This window comes from Rhinopithecus bieti, unplaced genomic scaffold (genome assembly GCF_001698545.2).
Source record: "Rhinopithecus bieti isolate Rb0 unplaced genomic scaffold, ASM169854v2 scaffold_9899, whole genome shotgun sequence".
Lineage (NCBI taxonomy): Eukaryota > Metazoa > Chordata > Mammalia > Primates > Cercopithecidae > Rhinopithecus > Rhinopithecus bieti.
In genome coordinates, this window is record NW_016806979.1 from 6746515 (window position 1) to 6765097 (window position 18583).

Sequence of the window (18583 nt, forward strand, 5' to 3'; positions counted from 1 at the left end):
AAAAAAAAAAAAAAAAAAAAAAAAGACATAGTCTCGCTGTGTCGCCAGGCTGCAGTGCAGTGGCACAATCTTGGCTCATTGCAACCTCCACCTCCTGGGTTCAAGCGATTCTCTTGCCTTAGCCTCCCGAGCAACTGGGACTACAAGTGTGTGCCATCATGCCCGGCTATTTTTTTATATTCTTAGTAGAGACGGGGTTTCACCATATTGGGCAGGCTGGTCTCAAACTCCTGACCTCAAGTGCTGTGCCCACCTCAGCCTCCCAAAGTGCTGGGATTACAGGTGTGAGCCACCACATGCAGCCTCTATTGGTTGTTTTTGAACTCTGCCTCCTTCTTCTCATCCTGAGAACTCCTATACATCCCTCACAGCCCCAATCCAATGGCCCTTCCTTCAGAGAGTATCCATCCCTGGCCTTCTGAGCTCCTCTACCCTGGACCCCCTCTGGCCAAGTCCTGACTTAAGGTCAAATGGCAAGTAGTCACAGGAAGTGAGAGTTGATGGGGCCCTGGTGGGGCTCAGTACATACAGCCAGGGGATGCCAGACTCCTCTGAGCCATGGCAGGGCAGGACTCACCTCGGTCAATCCTCTGCAGCAAGCAGCCCCGGATGACGTCCTCATAGATGCCCTCAGTGGTCAGAGCCTGGCTGCCCATGGCAAGGACATCCCCCTCAAACTCAGGCAGCTCCTGGAACCATGTTGGGTTAGGGGCTCGGCTGGAGAGGGGGGCCCCTCTAGAAGCCTACAACACAGGCTTCTGCCCTAGCCCTGGGCCTGATTAGCTGTGGGGTTGGGCGCAGGGGTTGGGCCTCAGTTTCCCTATCTTTATTTTTTAATTTTTTTTATTTTAAAAATAAACAGGCTGGGCGCAGTTGCTCACGCCTGTAATCCCAGCACTTTGGTTGGCTGAGGCGGGCAGATCACGAGGTCGGGAGTTCAAGACCAGTCTGACCAACATGGTGAAACCCCGCCTCTACTAAAAATACAAAAATTAACTAGGCATGGTGGCGGGTGCCTGTAATCTCAGCTACTTGGGAGGCTGAGACCAGAGAATCGCTTGAACCTGGGAGGCAGAGGTTGCAGTGAGCCAAGATCACACCACTGCACTCCAGCTGGGATGACAGAGCAAGACTCTGTCGAAATGAAATGAAATGAAATGAAATGATTAGTCTTGCTCTGTCACCCAGGCTGGAGTGCAGTGGCCCAGTCATAGCTCACTGCAGCCTTGACCTCCCAGGCTCAAGCAATCCTCCCACCTCAGCCTCCAAAGTAGCTGGGACTATAGGCATGCACCACCACACCCGGCGAATTCTTGCATTTTTTGTAGAGATGGGGTCTCACTATCCCAAAGTGCTGGTATTACAGGCATGTGCCACCACGCCTGGCCTCAGTTTCCTTATTGTTAAAATGGACTCAGTGGCCCATATTCTCTAGCATTGTGGAAAGGATTCATGGGATTAATTAGGCACAGCAAATCACACCTCACAGGGAATAGTATGAGTGTCTCAGCTGGGACTTCCTCAACTCCCAGCCACTTCCTCTAGAGGATTCTGTTTGTACCCATATCAGACACCCACCTGGTGCCCATGAGCCCTGTGTGCCCAGGCACCTAGGACTCCCCCTGACCTCCTTCCCACTCTCCCACTCACTGAGCTTCAGCCACACCCACCTTGTCACTGTTCCTCCAATACACCAGGCACGGTCAGGCCTCAGGGCCTTTGCACATGCTGTGCCCTCTGCCTGGAATGCCCTTCCCGGGACATGGCCCGTGCCTTCATTTCACAGGGAGATCCTTCCTAACCCTCTGGTAACTCCCTACCCAACCCTTATCCACACTCTCCATCTGCCTCCTCCCTCCACTGATGCCCATGTCACCTGGTGATATGAGATGTGTGGGACCTATCCCAGCTCTTCCGTGGCAGACATAGGGTAATGAGCCTCGTCATAGGTGAAGCAGAGGGCACTGTGGCAGCCCAGAAAAGCCACCTGACCCAGCTCCAGGGCTCAGGGTGTGGAAGTCCCTTTTTTTGAGACAGGCCCTTGCTCTGTTGCCTGGGCTGGAGTGCAGTGGTGCGATCCTAGCTCACTGCAGCCTCAACTTCCTAGGCTCAATTGATCCTCCCACCTCTTGGCCTCCGGAGTAATTGGGATCACAAGCACACGCCACCATACCTGGCTAACTTCTGTATTTTTATAGAGATGGAGTTTCACTGTGTTGTCCAGACTGATCTCCTGGCCTCAAGCAATCCCCCCACTTTGGCCTTCCAGAGTGCTGGGATTAAGGCGTGAGCCACGGCACCTGGTCAAATGGTCTCTAATGATCAAAGAGCATTCTTTTTTTTTTTTTTTTTTGACACAGGGTTTCACTCTGTCGCCCAGGTTGGAGTGCAATGGCACGATCTTGGTGCATTGCAACCTCTCCGTCCCGGGTTCAAGTGATTTTCCTGCCTCAGCCTTCTGAATAGCTGGAATTACAGGTGCCCGCCATCACGCCTGGCTAATTTTTTGTATTTTTAGTAGAGACGGGGTTTCACTATGTTGGCCAGGCTGGTATCGAACTCCTGACCTTGTGATCCACCCTCCTTGGCCTCCCAAAGTGATGGGATTACAGGCGTGAGCCACCGCGCCCGGCCTCAAAGAGAATTCTTGCCCACTTTACGTGGATGCATGGTGATGCTGTCAGACCCTCCTGCATGCTTCCCATTAACTCACCTTTTTGCAGCTTGGCTCGAGTTGGCTGAGCACAAAAGGTAAAAAGATGCAGAGACCCCAGCCTCGGATGAACCTCCTCTGCGCCAACCCGCCGTCGGATTTGAATTTCTGCACAACATACCCAGCGGCGCCTCTGTTCAGTGTTCGACCATCTGAGCACCCAGGCCCACTGCCACCCTGTGCCATCCCGTACCCACAGACCACACCTTCAGCACGCGCCCCCTGACTCTCTCCAGCCTCTGGGCAGCCTGGTCACAATTGAGGGCCATGGTCAGACACTGGTCAGCCAGCTGCAGGAAGGTGGCCACAGCGTCAGCCATGAGCTATAGGAGGAGATGTCGTGATGACCCCAGAATCTGTGCTCCAGCCTCCTGGGCCCTACTCCAGCCCAGCTGACCCCTTCTCAGGATCCAGCCTGCCCCAACCAGCCACCTCTGCCCAACCTCCTCCTCTTTGTCCCAGGAAACACCTTTCCCCTCCTCTCAGAACCTGGGGATTGTCTAGTCTGTGGGGTACTATGTGCAAACTAGCGGAAAGCCCCTTCCCTCTGGGGGATGGTGCCAGGGTGCCTAGAATAGAGACCAGAGAGCCAGCCAGAGTTCAGCCTCCTCTGTTGAGCACTTTTGTGCAGTGCACAAACTGAGCAACTGTGCCAGGTGGTACTAGATCATCTCACTCTCTATCTTCTTCTGTCACCATGTCCAATAGCAGGTCCCACCTCAGACTTCAAAACATTTCTTGCTTCTCCCCACTGACATCTCCCATCCTGGTGCAGGCCTCCCCCCTGCCTCCTCTATTCCTGCCCCCCAACAGCCTGTGCTCCCTACAGCAGGCAGAGCTTCCTAAACCTTAAATCCAGCCATGCCCTCCCCCTGCTCATATACCTGCTCTGGCTCCCCATTGCCCTCAGGAAAGAGTTCACCCCTTAGCCCCACACTCAAGGCACTGTGCCATCTGCCCATCCATCTCATCGGCCTATCTTCCCCATTTCTGAAAAATTGCTCCACGTTCCCCAAATGCAGACAAGTGCTCTCAATACTATTCACTTGGGACTGGTGGCAGCCCCATTCCTCCCACTGCTGCCCCATGTTGGAAGTCCCTTCCTCCTGAAAGTCCTGTCAACCCCAGAGATGGATCAGGAACGTCCTTGGCTCTCCCTGTACATCCCGCCCCAGCTCTGTCCACCACATGTGGCTGCTGCCTGGTCACGGGCTCATGTCCCCATGAGACTGGCAGCCCCACCGAGTTGCCTCAATCACTGTGGTCTCTCCAGGACACATTTAGCAGGGTTTCAGTGGAGGCTGTCTTCACAGCCTGGCTTCCTCCCAGCCTCCTGCTCACCCTTACCTGCTGTGCAAGATCTTGGGCCCCAAACACGAGGCTCTGCATCCCCAGAAAGCCAAACGGTGCTGCCAGCTGCCCCAAGCGCCCGTGGCTCCGTTCAGCCTCACGGTAGCATGTCTGCATCAGTGCCAAGTCCCATGGCATCTCTCCAAATGAGTAAACCTGTGCTCCCGGAAGCAGTTTTGGGAGGAAAATGCCATCAGCTGATTGCAAAGGGCCAAGGACCCCATAGCCGATTCACCAAAGGAGAAATACAAATGAAAACACATTCCGCCTCAGTTGTCACCAAAGAAACTCATAATAAAGTAGCGGTGGGCTGAGCATGGTGGCTCACACCTGTAATCCCATCACTTTGGGAGGCCGAGGCAGGTGGATCACTTGAGGTCAGGAGTTCGATACCAGCCTGGCCAACATGGTGAAACCCCGTCTCTACTGAAAATACAAAAATTAGCCAGGTGTGGTGGCGTACACCTGTACTCCCAGCTACTCAGGAGGCTGAGGCATGAGAATCGCTTGAACCCGGGAGGTTGCAGTGAGCCAAGATCACACCATTGCACTTCAGCCTGGGTGACAGAATGAGACTCTGTCTCTAAAATAAAATAAAACAAAATAAAGTAAAATAAGTTGCAGTGAGGCATGGTGTCATGGACATAAAATGATAAAACCTAAAAAAACTATAACAAGCGATGCTGGCACAATTGAGAGAAAATGAGTACATTTCCTGGCCCTGGATCTATGAATACCACCTCATGTTCTCTCTGTGCTGGGCCCTGGGACTGCAGATATGAAATACTCTAACCCAGTCTCTGCTTACAAATTAGGGGAGACAGAGTATAGAAATCACCCACAGTGGTATGAACGTGAGGCTGTGATAAGAGAAGCACAGGCTACTATAAGACATAGAGGGGACCAGGGACAGTTCCTGGAGAAGGTGATTAGGAAATGGAGGCTTAAGAATGAGTTGAAGGTTGCCTGGCACATAGTAGGTGCTACTGTATGTATGTATGTATTTTAGGTGCTACATGTATATCAGATGCACTGAGGTGACCTGCCTTGAACAGAATTCTCTGGGTTGTTGCCCTGCAGGGGAATGGGAGGAGGTTGGGGGGATGACCTCAGACTGATTTTGTTAAATTGCCACTTTTCTCATCCAACTCCTTTCGCCTCACGTTTTAAACTGTGCTCCATGGCCAGTGCTGTGGCTCACGCCTTAATCCCAGCACTTTGGGAGGCCAAGATAGGCAGATCGCTTGAGCTCAGGAGTTTGAGCCCAGCCTGGGCAACAAAGCAAGACCCCCATCTCTACAAAAAAATTTAAAAATTAGCTGGGCATGGTGGCGTGCACCTGTATTTCCAGCTACTTGGGAGGCTAAGGTAAGAGAATCGATTAAGCCCGGGAGGTCAAGGCTGCAGTGAGCTAAGATTGTGCCACTGCACTCCAGCCAAGGTGATAGAGCGACACTCTGCCTCAAAAACAAAAAACAAACAACAACTGTGCTCCAGTGACCATAGCATGGTGATGGGTCCACAATAAGTAAAAAGCAGCCTAGAACAAATTCAGAGAAGATTTTCAACAGGAAAGACTCAAGTTAACACATCACCCTCTGGCTCACTGAACCCCTACCCACGGGAGCTCACCTCCCTGCGCAGCTGCGTGCCCGAGGGGCTCTGGCGCAGGCGGCGGGACAGTCGGTCCATGCCTTGAGCCAGGAGGGTCCGCACCGCCTCGAGCGAGGCTTCCATGGTGCGCAGCAGGGTCTGCACGACCCGGGGCAGCTGCGGGTCCACCTCCCGGTGCAGGCACGACTCTAGCGGTCCCCTGATATCCGCTGGGAGTGGAAGACAGTGGTCTGGAGTCCCCTCTGCAAGGTGCCTCACAGATGGGGATGTGCAGGGGCCCTAGTTCAGCAGGGCGAGGGGGACTCGAGCAGGGACGCTGGGCGCCCTCTTCTACCCATTGTGATGATGAGAAAACAGCCTTGGAGAGGCGGGCCGAGTCAGGATTCCCACCTAGGTCTTTGTAGGGGCCACCTTGGCCCACCCTGCCCATGTATCAGCCTTTACCCCTGCCCCTCCTCCGCTGTTCTACTTCCCAGGCCAGCCCACTCGCTTTGGCCCGGCTTAGGTCCTCAATTCCTGCAGCCTCAGCCTCAAGGCCACGCCTATCCCCCGCTGAGGCCCCTCCCATTTTGTATCCACGCAGCCCCATCAGGACCTGGTGTCCTCGGGACAGACTCTAGGCCCCGCCCCCAGCGCCTCGCCCACAAGACGACGCCCACTGTCTCGCCTAGGTCCCGCCCCTTCCCCACCCTTTCCCTTCCACATCCTATGCTTGGCCCCGCTCCTCTCTGACCACGCCCCTTATTTCACACAAGGCCTAGCCCATTATTCGCTTAGATCACGCCCTTTTTTCCCCCAGCATTGCCTCGCCCCTCCCAGCCCAGGTCCCGCCCCCGAGTCTCACTCCGCAGTCGCCCCGCCACACGCGCCCGCTGCCTCAGTAGCTGGTCCACGTCCGGGCGGATCGTCTTCTCCAGGGATGCAAGCAGCTCGTCCTTTTCGGGCTGGAAGGCGCAGAGCCCGGCAGAGGCCCCGGCCAGGACAGCTGCGTGAACGGCGTCTAGAAGCTGCCCAGACCGGTCGAAGGGACCCCACGCAGGACAGGAGTGCGGGACAGAGCCAAGACACGGGGCAGGGATGGGGGTCAGAGAGACCGGGAGCGAGTTTAGGCGACAGTCGTGGGAGGGGAACCCGAGCGCCCGGATCCCGCCCCCTGTCCCAGGTCCGGACGCAGTGCAAACCTCGGTCCAGGCCCAGGCGCGGGCGCGGCCTGACCCCCGCAGGCCAGGAAGGGTCTGGGCTCGCAGCGCGGGAAGTTGCTCCCGCATCAGCACCGCGGTCAGCACCTGCGGGAGAGGGGGCCATGGGCGCCGCGTTAGGCCGGGAGGGGGCCTGGGGGTCCCGGGTGCGGCCTCGTGGGGCACTAACCTCGGCGTCTGAGCCTAGGGTCACGTCGTCGTCGCCAAAGTGGCCTTGGTGCTGCCGGTAGAGTCGGACGGCGTCCAGGAAGGCCCGGGCAGCAGGGGCCTGGCTTCGCTGCAGGACTGAAAGGGGCTGCTCCTCAGTGCCTGCTGGTAGCCCCCCTGCCTGGCTCCCCTGCCTGGCTCCCCATGGCCCGGGGAGGAAGCCCTCCGCCTGGCCAGGTCCCCAACACCTAAGTCTTACCCATCTCTGGAACTTTGCATAGGCAGTGCCGTCCACAGGGAACACATTCCCCCAGGACCGCCAACTTTGTTCAACTTAGAAGGAATCCTCTACTGGCAGCCACAGTCCTGTGACCTGCAGTTCAGGCCATACATACTGCAGCCACTAGCTGCTCCGCTAGTTGCATCGTTTGTGAAGTCAACAACCTGCCCAACTGTGTGTGTCAGTCCTGCTGCTCCCCTACTTTTTCTTTCTCTTTCCCTTCCTCCCTCCCTTCCTTCCTCTCTCTCTCTTTCTCTCTTTCTTTTCCTTCTCTTTCTTTGCTTTTTCCTTCCTTCAGTTCTTTTTCTTTCTTTTCTTTTCTTCTCTTTCTCTCTCAAATGGGGGGTCTCTCTGTTGCTCAGGCTGAAGTGCGGTAGCATGATCATAGCTCACTGCAGCCTCCAAGTCCTAGGCTCAAGTGATCCTCTCATCTCAGCCTCCTGAGTAGCTGAGACCACAAGTGCATGCCACCACGCCCAGATAATTTTTGTATTTTTTGTAGAGATGGAGTTTTGCCATGTTGCCTAGGCTGGTCTTGAACTCTTGGTGTCAAGTTGGAAGTTGGGATTACAGGCGTGAGCCACTATGCCTGACCTATTCCACTTCTTCACCTGGCTGGCCCCTCATCTTTTTTTTTTTTTTTTTTTTTTTGAGACAGAGTCTCGCTGTGTCACCCAGGCTGGAGTGCAGTGGCCCAATCTCGGCTCACTACAAGCTCTTCGCCTCCTGGGTTCACGCCATTCTCCTGCCTCAGCCTCCCGAGTAGCTGGGACTACAGGCACCCACCAGCATGCCTGGCTAATTTTTTGCATTTTTAGTAGAGATGGAGTTTCACCATGTTAGCCAGGATGGTCTCTATCTCTTGACCTTGTGATACTCCTGCCTCAGCCTCCCAAAGTGGTGGGATTACAGGCATGAGCCACTGTGCCCGGCGGCTGGCCCCTCATCTTTTATAGACCCCAGCTTCCCCTCATCTGGGAAGCCTGCTCTAACCCCCATCCCTCAGGCTGAGCTCCTATAGAACCCTGTGTGTCTCTGTTACAGCCCTAGTCACTCACAACTGCCTGGAGTTCCTTCCGGCTCCCCCAACAACCCATTTTCTTTTCTTTCTGTGTGTGTGTGTGTGTGTGTGTGTGTGTGTGTGTGTGTGTGTGAGATGGAGTTTTGCTCTTGTCGCCCAGCCTGGAGTGCAGTGGCGCGATCTTGGCTCACTGCAGCCTCCACCTCCCAGGTTCCGGTGATTCTCCTGCCTCAGCCTCCCAGGTGGCTGGGATTATAGGTTCCTTCCACCATGCCCAGCTAATTTTTGTATTTTTAGTAGAGACAGGATTTCGCCATGTTGTCCAGGCTTGTCTAGAACTCCTGACATCGGGTGATCTGCCTGCCTCGGCCTCCCAAAGTGCTAGAATTACAGGCATGAACCATCACACCTGGCCTAACAATCCATTTTCTGGGTAAGGAAAGTGAGGCCTGAAGAGGTCCCAAGCCAACAGAGGCTGAGCTGTCTGACCCCAGACCATTAGCCTCACAAATGTCTGACCCGTCCTGAGACCCACCTGTGCCCCGAAGCCGGATGCCACCCTGCAGGGCCAGCCTCCAGGCATGCTGTGCCTCCCTGGTGGCTGCAGAGAAGCAGAGGTGCCGGCGGAAGGGGTGCTGCAGGAACAGCGGGAAGCTCACAGGCACTTCCAAGAGGGAGTCAGGCTCTTCCTGAGTATGGTCTTCTGAAAACAAATGGGAGGTCGCATCTTCTAGATGTTCATTCACTAGGAGAAAATACCCCTGAAATGCATACAGCAGTCCCTGGCATGGGCAGTTGCTTGATAAATAGGAGCCACACCATGATACTTGCTCCCATCCTTATTCCAACAGCACTGGGCGGGGCACAGTTTTGGGGAAGGCAGGGTCACCTTCTTCCATTGCATGCCCAAGGCAGACATCACCAATCCATCCCAGCATTGTTTTCCAGCCTCAGCATTCTTAATACAGTCCTCCTGGCAGCCACCACCAATCCATCCAAGCTGGGATGTTATCTGAGCCTGGCTTTAAGTGGGGTTTTGGAGTCAATCAGGCCCGGGTTCCAACGTGACCAAACCACTTTCATTTTCTTTCTTTCTTTTTTTAACAAAAGGGACAGGGTCTCACCATGTCACCCAGACTAGTCTTGAACTCCTGAGCTCAAGTGATCTGCCCGCCTCAGCCTCCCAAAGTGCTGGGATTACAGGTTTGAGCCACTGTGCCCAGCCTGGCCAAGCTACTTTCTAGCTCTACGACTAGGGCACACATTTCTATGAGCTGTGATTTTCCTGCCCAAATGGGGTTAACAGTGATACTGATGACCTAGAATTCTTGACGAGACAAAATAAGTGAATTCAGCTTTGGTTAATTTATTTGGGGGCCAGCTGCGGTGGCTCATGCCTGTAATCCCAGCACCTTGGGAGGCCAAAGTGGGAGGATCCCTTGGGCCCAAGAGTTCCAAACCAGCCTGCAGGCCTTGCACAGGTATTTTTTTATTAAAAACACATAAATACGGGAGGCTGAGGCAGGAGTAATGGCGTTAAAACCCGGTGAGGGTGGAGCTCTGCCAGTGGAGCTGAAGATCGGCCCTGCCACTGCCAGCCTGGGCGACGAGTCCAGACTCGCGTCTCAAAAAAAAAAAAAAAAAAAAAAACAATATATATAATACTATATATTATATATATATATATATATAACTATATATGAAAAGAAATACTTTAGGGCTCTCCTAAGTCTCTTCCACTTTCCAGGATGATATACACAGACTGTGATAAAACCCAACAATCCAGGCCGGGTGCGGTAGCTCCTGCCTGTAATCTCAGCACTTTGGGAGCCCGAGGCAGGCAGATCACTTGAGGTCGGGAGTTCGAGACCAACCTGGTCAACGTGGTGAAACCCTGTCTCTACTAAAACACAAGAATTAGCTGGGTGTGGTGGCACGTGCCTATAGTCTCAGCTACTCAGGAGGCTGAGGCAGGAGAATCGCTTGAGCCTGAGGAGGGGGGGTTGCAGTGAGCAGAGATCACGGCACTGCACTCCAGCCTGGGCAACAGAGCAAGAGTCTGTCAGAAGAAGAGGAAGAGGAAGGAGGAGAAGAAGAAGAAGCAGAAGCAGAAGCAGAAGAAGAAGAGGAGGAGGAGGAGGAGGAGGAGCTGGGACTACAGGCATGAGACACTGCACCTATCCCAGATTTGGCTGTTTTTATCATTTGCTATTTTGATTCTGGTCCCATGACCTAACTCTCCCTCTCACCCTTGCAAGAGTGTTTGTTTGTTTGTTTGTTTTCCAAAGCGGGGATGCTCACCCGGGGCAACACTGACCCCCGGAAGACACTTGGCAATGCTGGAGACGTTGGTGGTTGTCGCACCCAGGGTGGGGGCTGCTGCTGGCATGGAGTGGGTGGAAGCTGGGGATGCTGCTTAACGCCCTGCTGTACACGGGTTGCCCCCACCGCAGAGAATGATCTAGCCCCACATGTTAATGATCCTGGGGTGGAGAAACCTGTTCCTGGGAACCCCGGGACTCTTACCCAAGGAGTCCGAGCAGAGAGCGTCTAAAAGGCGGAGATATTCTCGCTGGGAAGTCAGGAGTGTGTATCCCGTCAGGGCTGTGGAGCCAAGGGGGTGACCCCCGTTTTCATATTCCTACAAAAGGCACCCAGAGAATCAACATGGGACAGGTCTGAACGGTGGCTTCTGTGTCCCAACTGTACTATCAAGGGAAGATTTCAGATGAGCTGAAAAATTCTCTGCCCCTCCCCACTCCTCCCTCCCTCTCCTTTCCTCCATTCCTCCCTCTGTCTTTTTTTTGTTTTTGAGATAGAGTCTCACTCTGCCGCCCAGGCTGGAGTGCAGTGGCATGATCTCAGCTCACTGCAACCTCCGCCTCCCGGGTTCAAGCGATTCTCCTGCCTCAGCCTCCCGAGTAGCTGGGATTACAGGCACCCGTCACCACACCAGGCTAATTTTTGTATTTTTAATTGAGACGGGGTTTGGCCATGTTGGCCAGGCTGGTCTTGAACTCCTGACCTCAGGTGATCCACCCCACCTCGGCCTCCCAAAGTTTTGGGATTACAGGCATGAGCCACCGGTGCCCGGACCTAGGTTTTGTATTTTTAGTAAAGACGGAGTTTCACCATGTTGGCCAGGCTGATCTTGAACTCCTGGGCTGAAGGGATCCACTCACCTCAGCCTCCCAAAGGGCCGGTATTACAGGCATAAGCCACCAGACCTGGCTCTCCCTCCCTTTTTTTCCCTCCTCTCTCCATCCATCCTCCCTCTGTCCCCATGACTTCCTCCCTTCCTCCCTCCTTCCCTTCCTTCCTCCTGTTCCTGCCCTCTCTCTCCCTCCTTCCCTTTCCCCTTTCCCTTTTCCCTCCCTTCCTCCCTCAGTCCCTGAGCTCCCAGCACCCACTGACTCCCCATGTGCTGGGCCAGTCCCAAGTGCTGTCTGAGGACCTTCTTGTTGAACCCTCAAAGCCCTACGTGGTGTGAAACATCATCATCCCATTTCACAGAAGTGAAAACAGTTTCAGAAAGGTAGTGATCGCTCCAAGCTCCCCAGCCAGAAAACAGAGCGGTCAGAGGCATGACTTGCAAAGGCTCCAAGAGGTTGGAACCACAGCTCTGATACTGACCACGATCCTATCCCTGGCCTGGGTCTCAGTTTACCTACGCAGCACAGCAGGGGATGGGACGAGATGGTTGCCTATAACAGGCCAGACACATAGGGGCCCAAGATTCATCCTGGGTGACTGATAGAGGTGGGGCTATGCTGAGAGATGGACCCCACAAACCTGGAGGCTGGTGGGAGTGGGAAGGAAGGACCCAGAAGCAGAAAGACCACGTGCCAATCACACACCTCCTTGTGGCTGAACCACTCCAGGCGGCCGTCCCCACGCAGAACACAGAAGATCGGCTGCCACCGGGGTGGGTGGCCCCGAAGCTGGGTCAGGGGTCCTCGGTGCTCACGGACTCGGGGCAGCTTCTGCAGGAAGAGGGACCAGTGGGTGTCAGGGGGCTGTGGGCTGATGTCCCTGTGGCACGACCACCCAGACAGCTCCCGCTGTATCCTGGGATGATGCTCAGGTCCCGTAATGCCCCAGACTGGACAGGGAGAGTCCCAGGCGGGAAGGGGCTCTGTGTCCACAGCTCCTGGAGCCCCCCCACCCTGGGTGGGCACAGCTGGGAGGTGGGGCGTTCCGGAAAGGCAAAAAATCACAGGCCGGATTGGAGCATGGGACCTAGCATTAGTAATAAGCATGGATCCCAGGTTCAGATCACACCTCTGCAGTGTGACCTCGGGCAGGCCATTTGGCCTCTCTGTGCCTCAGTTTCCTCATCGGTCAAAGACCCGTCTACCAAGAGGGCGAAGACTGAGTGAGTTGTGTGGGGCACGCAACTTCATGGCTCCAGAGACATCTGGAGGCCAGGCGCGGTGGTTCACGCTTGTAATTCCAGCACTTTGGGAGGCTGAGGTGGGGAGATCACTTGAGTTCAGGAGTTTGAGACCAGCCTGGTCAACATGGTGAAACCCCATCTCTACTAAAAATACAAAAATTACCCAGGCATGGTGGCAGGCGCCTGTGGTCCCAGCTACTCGGGAGGCTGAGACATGAGAATCGCTTGAACCTGGGAGGTGGAGGTGGCAGTGAGCTAAGATCACGCCACTGCACTCCAGCCTGGGAGACAGAGCAAAACTCAATCTAAAAAAAGAGTTACTCCATTCCACATCATGATATGCTAACTTGTTTGGAATATTCTATCACCTATCAGATTGTGAACCCCAGGGGTTACGGCAGGATCTGTCCTTGTCACTGGACAAGGGCTGTGTGTCTTCATGCCCAGCCCATGATGTGGCATGAATTACATGCTCAGTGAATGGTTCTGTGTGTGTGTGTGTGTGTGTGTGTGTGTGTGTATTTTGACAGAGTCTAGCTCTGTCACCCAGGCTGGAGTGAAGTGGTGCAATCTGGGCTCACTGCAACCTCCACCTCCCAGGTTCAAACGATTCTCCTGCCTCAGCCTCCCGAGTAGCTGGGACTACAGGTGCGCACCACAGGGTCTGGCTAATTTTTTTTTTATTTTGTATTTTTAGTAGAGATGGGGTTTTGGAGTTTCACCATGTTGGCCAGGCTAGTCTTGAACTCCTGACCTCTGGGGATCCGCCTGCCTCGGCCTCCCAAAGTGCTGAAATTACAGATGTGAGCCACCTTGCCCGGCTTCTCAGTGAATGTTTATTCAAACGATGAATATTTAAAGTCACCCTATGGCAATGGCAAAGGCCTGAGGTTGGAAGCATGGCCTAGGGAGGGCTCCTCCAGGACCCTCTCCCCACACTCAAACGTCCTCCGCCCCTACAACACCCACTTTGCTGCGTAGCAACTGGCTTCCAGCCGGCTCCTGAGGGCCCAGCTCTCGGGAGATCTGCCGCAGGATAGACGCTGCCAGCTGCCCGCGGTAGCAGGGCAGGAAGTTCCTCATCAGGGTGTCCACCTGACCTGCAGGGACAAGGAGACAGTGAACTCAGCAAATTGAATCTGCCCAGGAGACCTGCTTGGGGAGGGCAAAACAGACAGGGAAGCCACCTGGGGGCTCCTACAGTCATCCTGAGCTGCCGGACAAGTTGCCACCAAATTCCATTTGCCCTTCACCCTCCGTGCCTCTTTCCATCCATGTGGCTGGATGAGGGAGCTTCTTTATTTTTATTTTTTGAGACGGAGTCTCGCTGTGTTGCCAGGCTGGAGTGCAGTGGCACTATCTCGGCTCACTGCAAGCTCCGCCTCCCAGGTTCACGCCATTCTCCTGCTTCAGCCTCCCGAGTAGCTGGGACTACAGGCGCCGCCACCTCGCCCGGCTAATTATTATATTTTTAGTAGAGATGGTTTTGTCGTTGTTGTTGTTTTGATGCAGGCTCACTGTTGTCAGGCTGGAGCGCAGTGGCACTATCACAGCTCACTGCAACCTCCACTTCCTGGGCTCAGGTGATTCTCCCATCTCAGTCTCCCAGGTAGCTGGGACTACAGAGACTACAGGCGCCCACCACCACATCTGACTAATTTTTCTATTTTCAGTAGAGACGAGGTTTCACCATGTTGCTCAGGCTGGTCTTGAACTCCCGGCTCCTTCGCTTGTGTTGTCCCCTTTTTTTTTTTTTTTTTTTTGGAGTAAGGGTCTCTGTCCCCCAGGCAGGAGTACAGTGGTGCAATCTCAGCTCACTGCAGCCTTGACCTCCTGGGCTCAAGTGATCCTCCCACCTCAGCCCTACTCCAGTAGCTGGGATCTTGTGCACGTGCCACCACGCCCAGCTAATTTTTTAAAAAATTTTGGTAGAGACAGGGTCTTGCTGTGTTATCCAGGCTGGTCTCAAACTCCTGGCCTCAAGCAATCCTCCCACCTTGGATTCTCAAAGTGCTGGGAATACAGGTTGAGCCACACCTTCACTGAGAGCTCATGTACCATGTAAGCACATGGTTTGCTGAGCTTTGACACAATCACACATCCGTGAAACCCTCACCACAATCAAGATAATGAGCGGATCCATCACACCCAAAAGTGTCCCCATATGCTTTACCCAGGGAGCTTTTCAAAAGCTTTTAAAGCTCCAAAGCACACAAGGGAACTTTCTGTGAGTGATGGAGGTGTCCTGTATCCTGATCTATCTAGGAAGTGGTCACATGGGGCACTACCATAAGGCATGTACACTTGACTGTACATAAAACATACTTCCATTTTGCTGCCCGGAATGTGGACCCAATGGCTGGAGCTCCAGCGGCCATTCTGTGTCATGAGGCTATCTCGGACACAGGAATCCACACACGGCAGAGCCATGAGATGGAAGGACTTCAGGTGTCTTTTACTAGCCTGCCTGCCTCCACACCTCTCAGATTGAGGGGGAAAAAAATCCTTATCTTGTTTAAGCCACTATCAGGGAAAAAAAAAAAAATTCTCAGTGCTACATAGAGTAACTCTTTGAATCCTTACAATGCCCCCATGAGCTAGGTATTGTTGCTATCTCCATTTCACATATAAGAGAATGAAGCCCAGGGAGGTGAAGTCACTTACCAAAGGGCACACAGCAAATGAGGGAATGATCAGGGTGTGAATGTGAATTGTTTCTTTGCAAGATACATCACTGGTCTTAGCACATGCTGTTTCTCCTGTCCAAAATGCTCTTCTGGTATCTCCTTCCTACCAACGCCATCACATCCCTCCAGCCCCGGCTTGATCATTGTCTCCTCAGCGGGCAGTCACCTACCTCTGCTCTTCCCCATACTCGAGGAACATGTGAGCTCTCTCCCATCATTCTCACCACACAATTTTGGGTCACAACTTGACCCAAAACCAAAAAAAACACTGTTCCAAGCTGCTGCATAGAATGTAGACCCAATGGTTGGAGCTCCAGCAGCTGTTCTGTGCCATGAAGTCACCTTGGGCACAGAAGCCCCACATAGCAGAGCCATGAAATGGAAGGTGTTTAGACCATGAGCCTGCAAGGGTAAGGACAATACCAACCCGACAATGTCCCCAGCACCCAGCACAGGTGGTCACCCCGCATATGAGGACAGAGGGACCTGAATGGCACTGAATCTGGCACTGGCCCCTCTTAGTCTCAAATTGGGAACTGAGCCTCCATCCCCAGGGTCCTGCTGAGGGGCCTGCTGGTCCCTGCCCACTCAGGAAGACATCCCTCAGGGCCTGGCTGGGTCTGGGACACCCTCCACTTGGCTCCATGCCTCCCACCTGAACCTCTGCCCTAAATCAGGTCACCAGATTTACCAAATAAAAATAGAAGACACAGGCTGGGCACAGTGGCTCACACCTGTAATCCCAGCACTTTGGGAGCCTGAGGCGAGCAGATCACCTGAGGTCAGGAGTTCGAGACCAACCTGGCCAACACAGTGAAACCCCATCTCTACTAAAAATACAAAAATTAGTCAGGCGTGGTGGCACATGCTTGTAATACCAGCTACTTGGGAGGCTGAAGCAGGAGAATCACTTGAATCCTGGAGGTGGAGGTTGCAGTGAGCCAAGATTGCACCACTGCACTCTAGCCTGGGCAACAGAGGGAGACTCCATCTCAAAAAAAAAAAAAAAAAAAAAAAAAAAAAAGATAAAGGGGTGATCGGTTTTCAGTATAAGTGTGCACTATGCAAAATTTGGGATATACTTATACTAAAAATAAGATGCAGGCCAGGCACAGTGGCTCTTGCCTGTAATCCCAGCATTTTGGGAGGTTGATGTGGGAGGATCGCTTGAGCTCAGGAGTTCAAGACCAGCCTGGGCAACATAGTGAGACCCTGTTTCTACGAAAACAAAAATAAAAAAATTAGCCACGCCTGGGGTCCCAGCTATTCGGGCTGAAGGGAGAGGCTCACTCAAGCCCACAAGTTCAAAAGCAAACTGGGCAACATAGGAACACCCTGTCCCTATTAAAAAATAATAGTAATAAAAAAATAAAATAATTAGCTGGGCATAGTGGTGCACGCCTGTGGTCCCAGCTACTTGGGAGGTGGAGGCGGGAGAATCGCTTGAGCCCAGGAGGCCAAGGTTGAAGTGAGCCATGATCATACCACTGCACTCCAGCTTGGGGAACAGACAAGATCCTGCCTCAACAATAACAAAAGATTCACTGTGAGAAATTTACATTAAGAAGGCATCCTGTGTGTTTGACAGTCCTAGGTCTGAACTCCAACCCCATCTGCTGCATGGAGCATGTGGATGCAATGGCTGGAGCCCCCACTCACCCCGACTCCCACCCCGTCCCCATCCCGGCTGCTCACCCCTTAGGTGCTGCCGCTGCTGCTTGTCCAGAGGGCTCGAGGGTCGCCCGCCCATGCTGCTGCCGTCTCCTGGGGCTCTCCTTCCCCTTCCTACGACCACCGCCTGCGTTCCTCGGTTCAGGGGCACCTGGGTGGCGGGTGAGAGGTTTGGACACAGTGGGTTCAGAAGCCCCACCCCGGCCCCACCCCATGCTGCACCTGCGTCCTCCCCACTCCCTTGGGGCCAATGTTGCCCAGAGCCAGTGGTTTCTGTAGAGGCTGTGGGGACAGCCCCGGGGGTAGGTTGTGGGGTGTGGGAGAAAGAAAATCATAGCTCATCTCGGAGGAGGGTGGCAGGGCAGACATCTGGCAGGACCGGCCAGCAGTCACCGTGTATAGGGGCTGGGGGCTGGAACAGGGGGATGGGCAAGGATGGGACATCTAGTTCCTGGTGGCACACACACCCCCACCACTGTGCCTACCCTGTGCCTGGCGAGGCTGGACCCCAGAGAGGATACAGCCCTGGCCCAGCTCCTAGGTGTCCCCAGGCCAGGAGACAGAGCTGGACAGGCACTCCCAGACTGTCTCTGGGGTCAGTGCTGGGGCAGGGGGCAGATGTCAAGGTCTTAGAGGATGGGGGGGTCTGGCAGGGGTGAGCAGAGACTTGGGGGGCATTGAAGCTTCATCCTTGATTCCTTCCTCAGGCCAACACTGTCCCTCCTACCAGTCCATCACCTGGACTCCATTTCTTTTTCCTTTTTTTTTTTTAGAGACAGAGTCTTGCTCTGTCGCTCAGGCTGGAGTGCAGTGGCACGATCACGGCTCACTGCAGCCTGGAACTCCTGTGCTCAGGTGACCCTCTCGCCTCAGCCTCCAGAGTAGCTGGGCCCACAGGCACACGCCACCACCATGCCTGGCTAATTTTTGTATTTTTTGTAGACACAGGGTCTTCCTATGTTGCCCAGGCTGGTCTCAAATTTCTGGACTCAAGTGATCCACCTGCCTTGGCCTCCCAAAATGTTAGGATTACAGGTGTGAGTCACCACACCTGGCACAGTTCACTTAAGTGTCTCTTAAAGGTGTCCTTTTTTTTTTTTTTTTTTTTGAGATGGAGTCTAGAACCGTCGCCCGGACTCAAGTGCAATGGTGCGATCTTGACTCACTGCAACCTCCACCTCCTGAGTTCAAGCGATTCTCCTGCTTCAGCCTCCCGAGTAGCTGAGATTACAGGCGCCCGCCACCACACCCAGCTAATTTTTTGTATTTTCAGTAGAGACGGGGTTTCATTATGCTGGCCAGGCTGGTCTCGAACTCCTGACCTCATGATCCGCCCACTTTGACCTCCTAAAGTGTTTTTTTTTTTTTTTTGAGACAGAGTCTTGCTCTGTCGCCCAGGCTGGAGTGCAGTGGCACGATCTCGGCTCACTGCAAGCTCCGCCTCCCGGGTTCACGCCATTCTCCTGCCTCAGCCTCCTGAGTAGCTGGGACTACAGGTGCCCGCC

General features: G+C 54.0%; 1 protein-coding gene across 15 annotated transcripts in view; it reads right to left on the minus strand.

Moving 5' to 3' along the window:
* The window catches only part of NIBAN3 (niban apoptosis regulator 3), a 29296-nt gene that overhangs the window by 5712 nt on the left and 5001 nt on the right, over window positions 1–18583 (minus strand). For 2 of the 15 annotated variants that reach the window (XM_017879493.1, XM_017879494.1), the window contains exons 1-13: window positions 17103–17254; window positions 13690–13820; window positions 12182–12307; window positions 10851–10965; window positions 8860–9027; window positions 7046–7161; window positions 6859–6963; window positions 6522–6684; window positions 5696–5886; window positions 4061–4219; window positions 2920–3036; window positions 2714–2821; window positions 578–689 (exon numbers count right to left, since the gene is read on the minus strand). In XM_017879493.1, the coding sequence (XP_017734982.1) occupies window positions 578–689; window positions 2714–2821; window positions 2920–3036; window positions 4061–4219; window positions 5696–5886; window positions 6522–6684; window positions 6859–6963; window positions 7046–7161; window positions 8860–9027; window positions 10851–10965; window positions 12182–12307; window positions 13690–13820; window positions 17103–17157 (1666 nt within the window). In that variant the 5' untranslated portion in view covers window positions 17158–17254. Of the gene's footprint in view, window positions 1–577; window positions 690–2713; window positions 2822–2919; window positions 3037–4060; window positions 4220–5695; window positions 5887–6521; window positions 6964–7045; window positions 7162–8859; window positions 9070–10850; window positions 10966–12181; window positions 12308–13689; window positions 13821–17102; window positions 17255–18583 lie in introns of those variants that run through there. The other 13 variants (XM_017879500.1, XM_017879499.1, XM_017879490.1 and 10 more) reach the window with 10 other exon arrangements.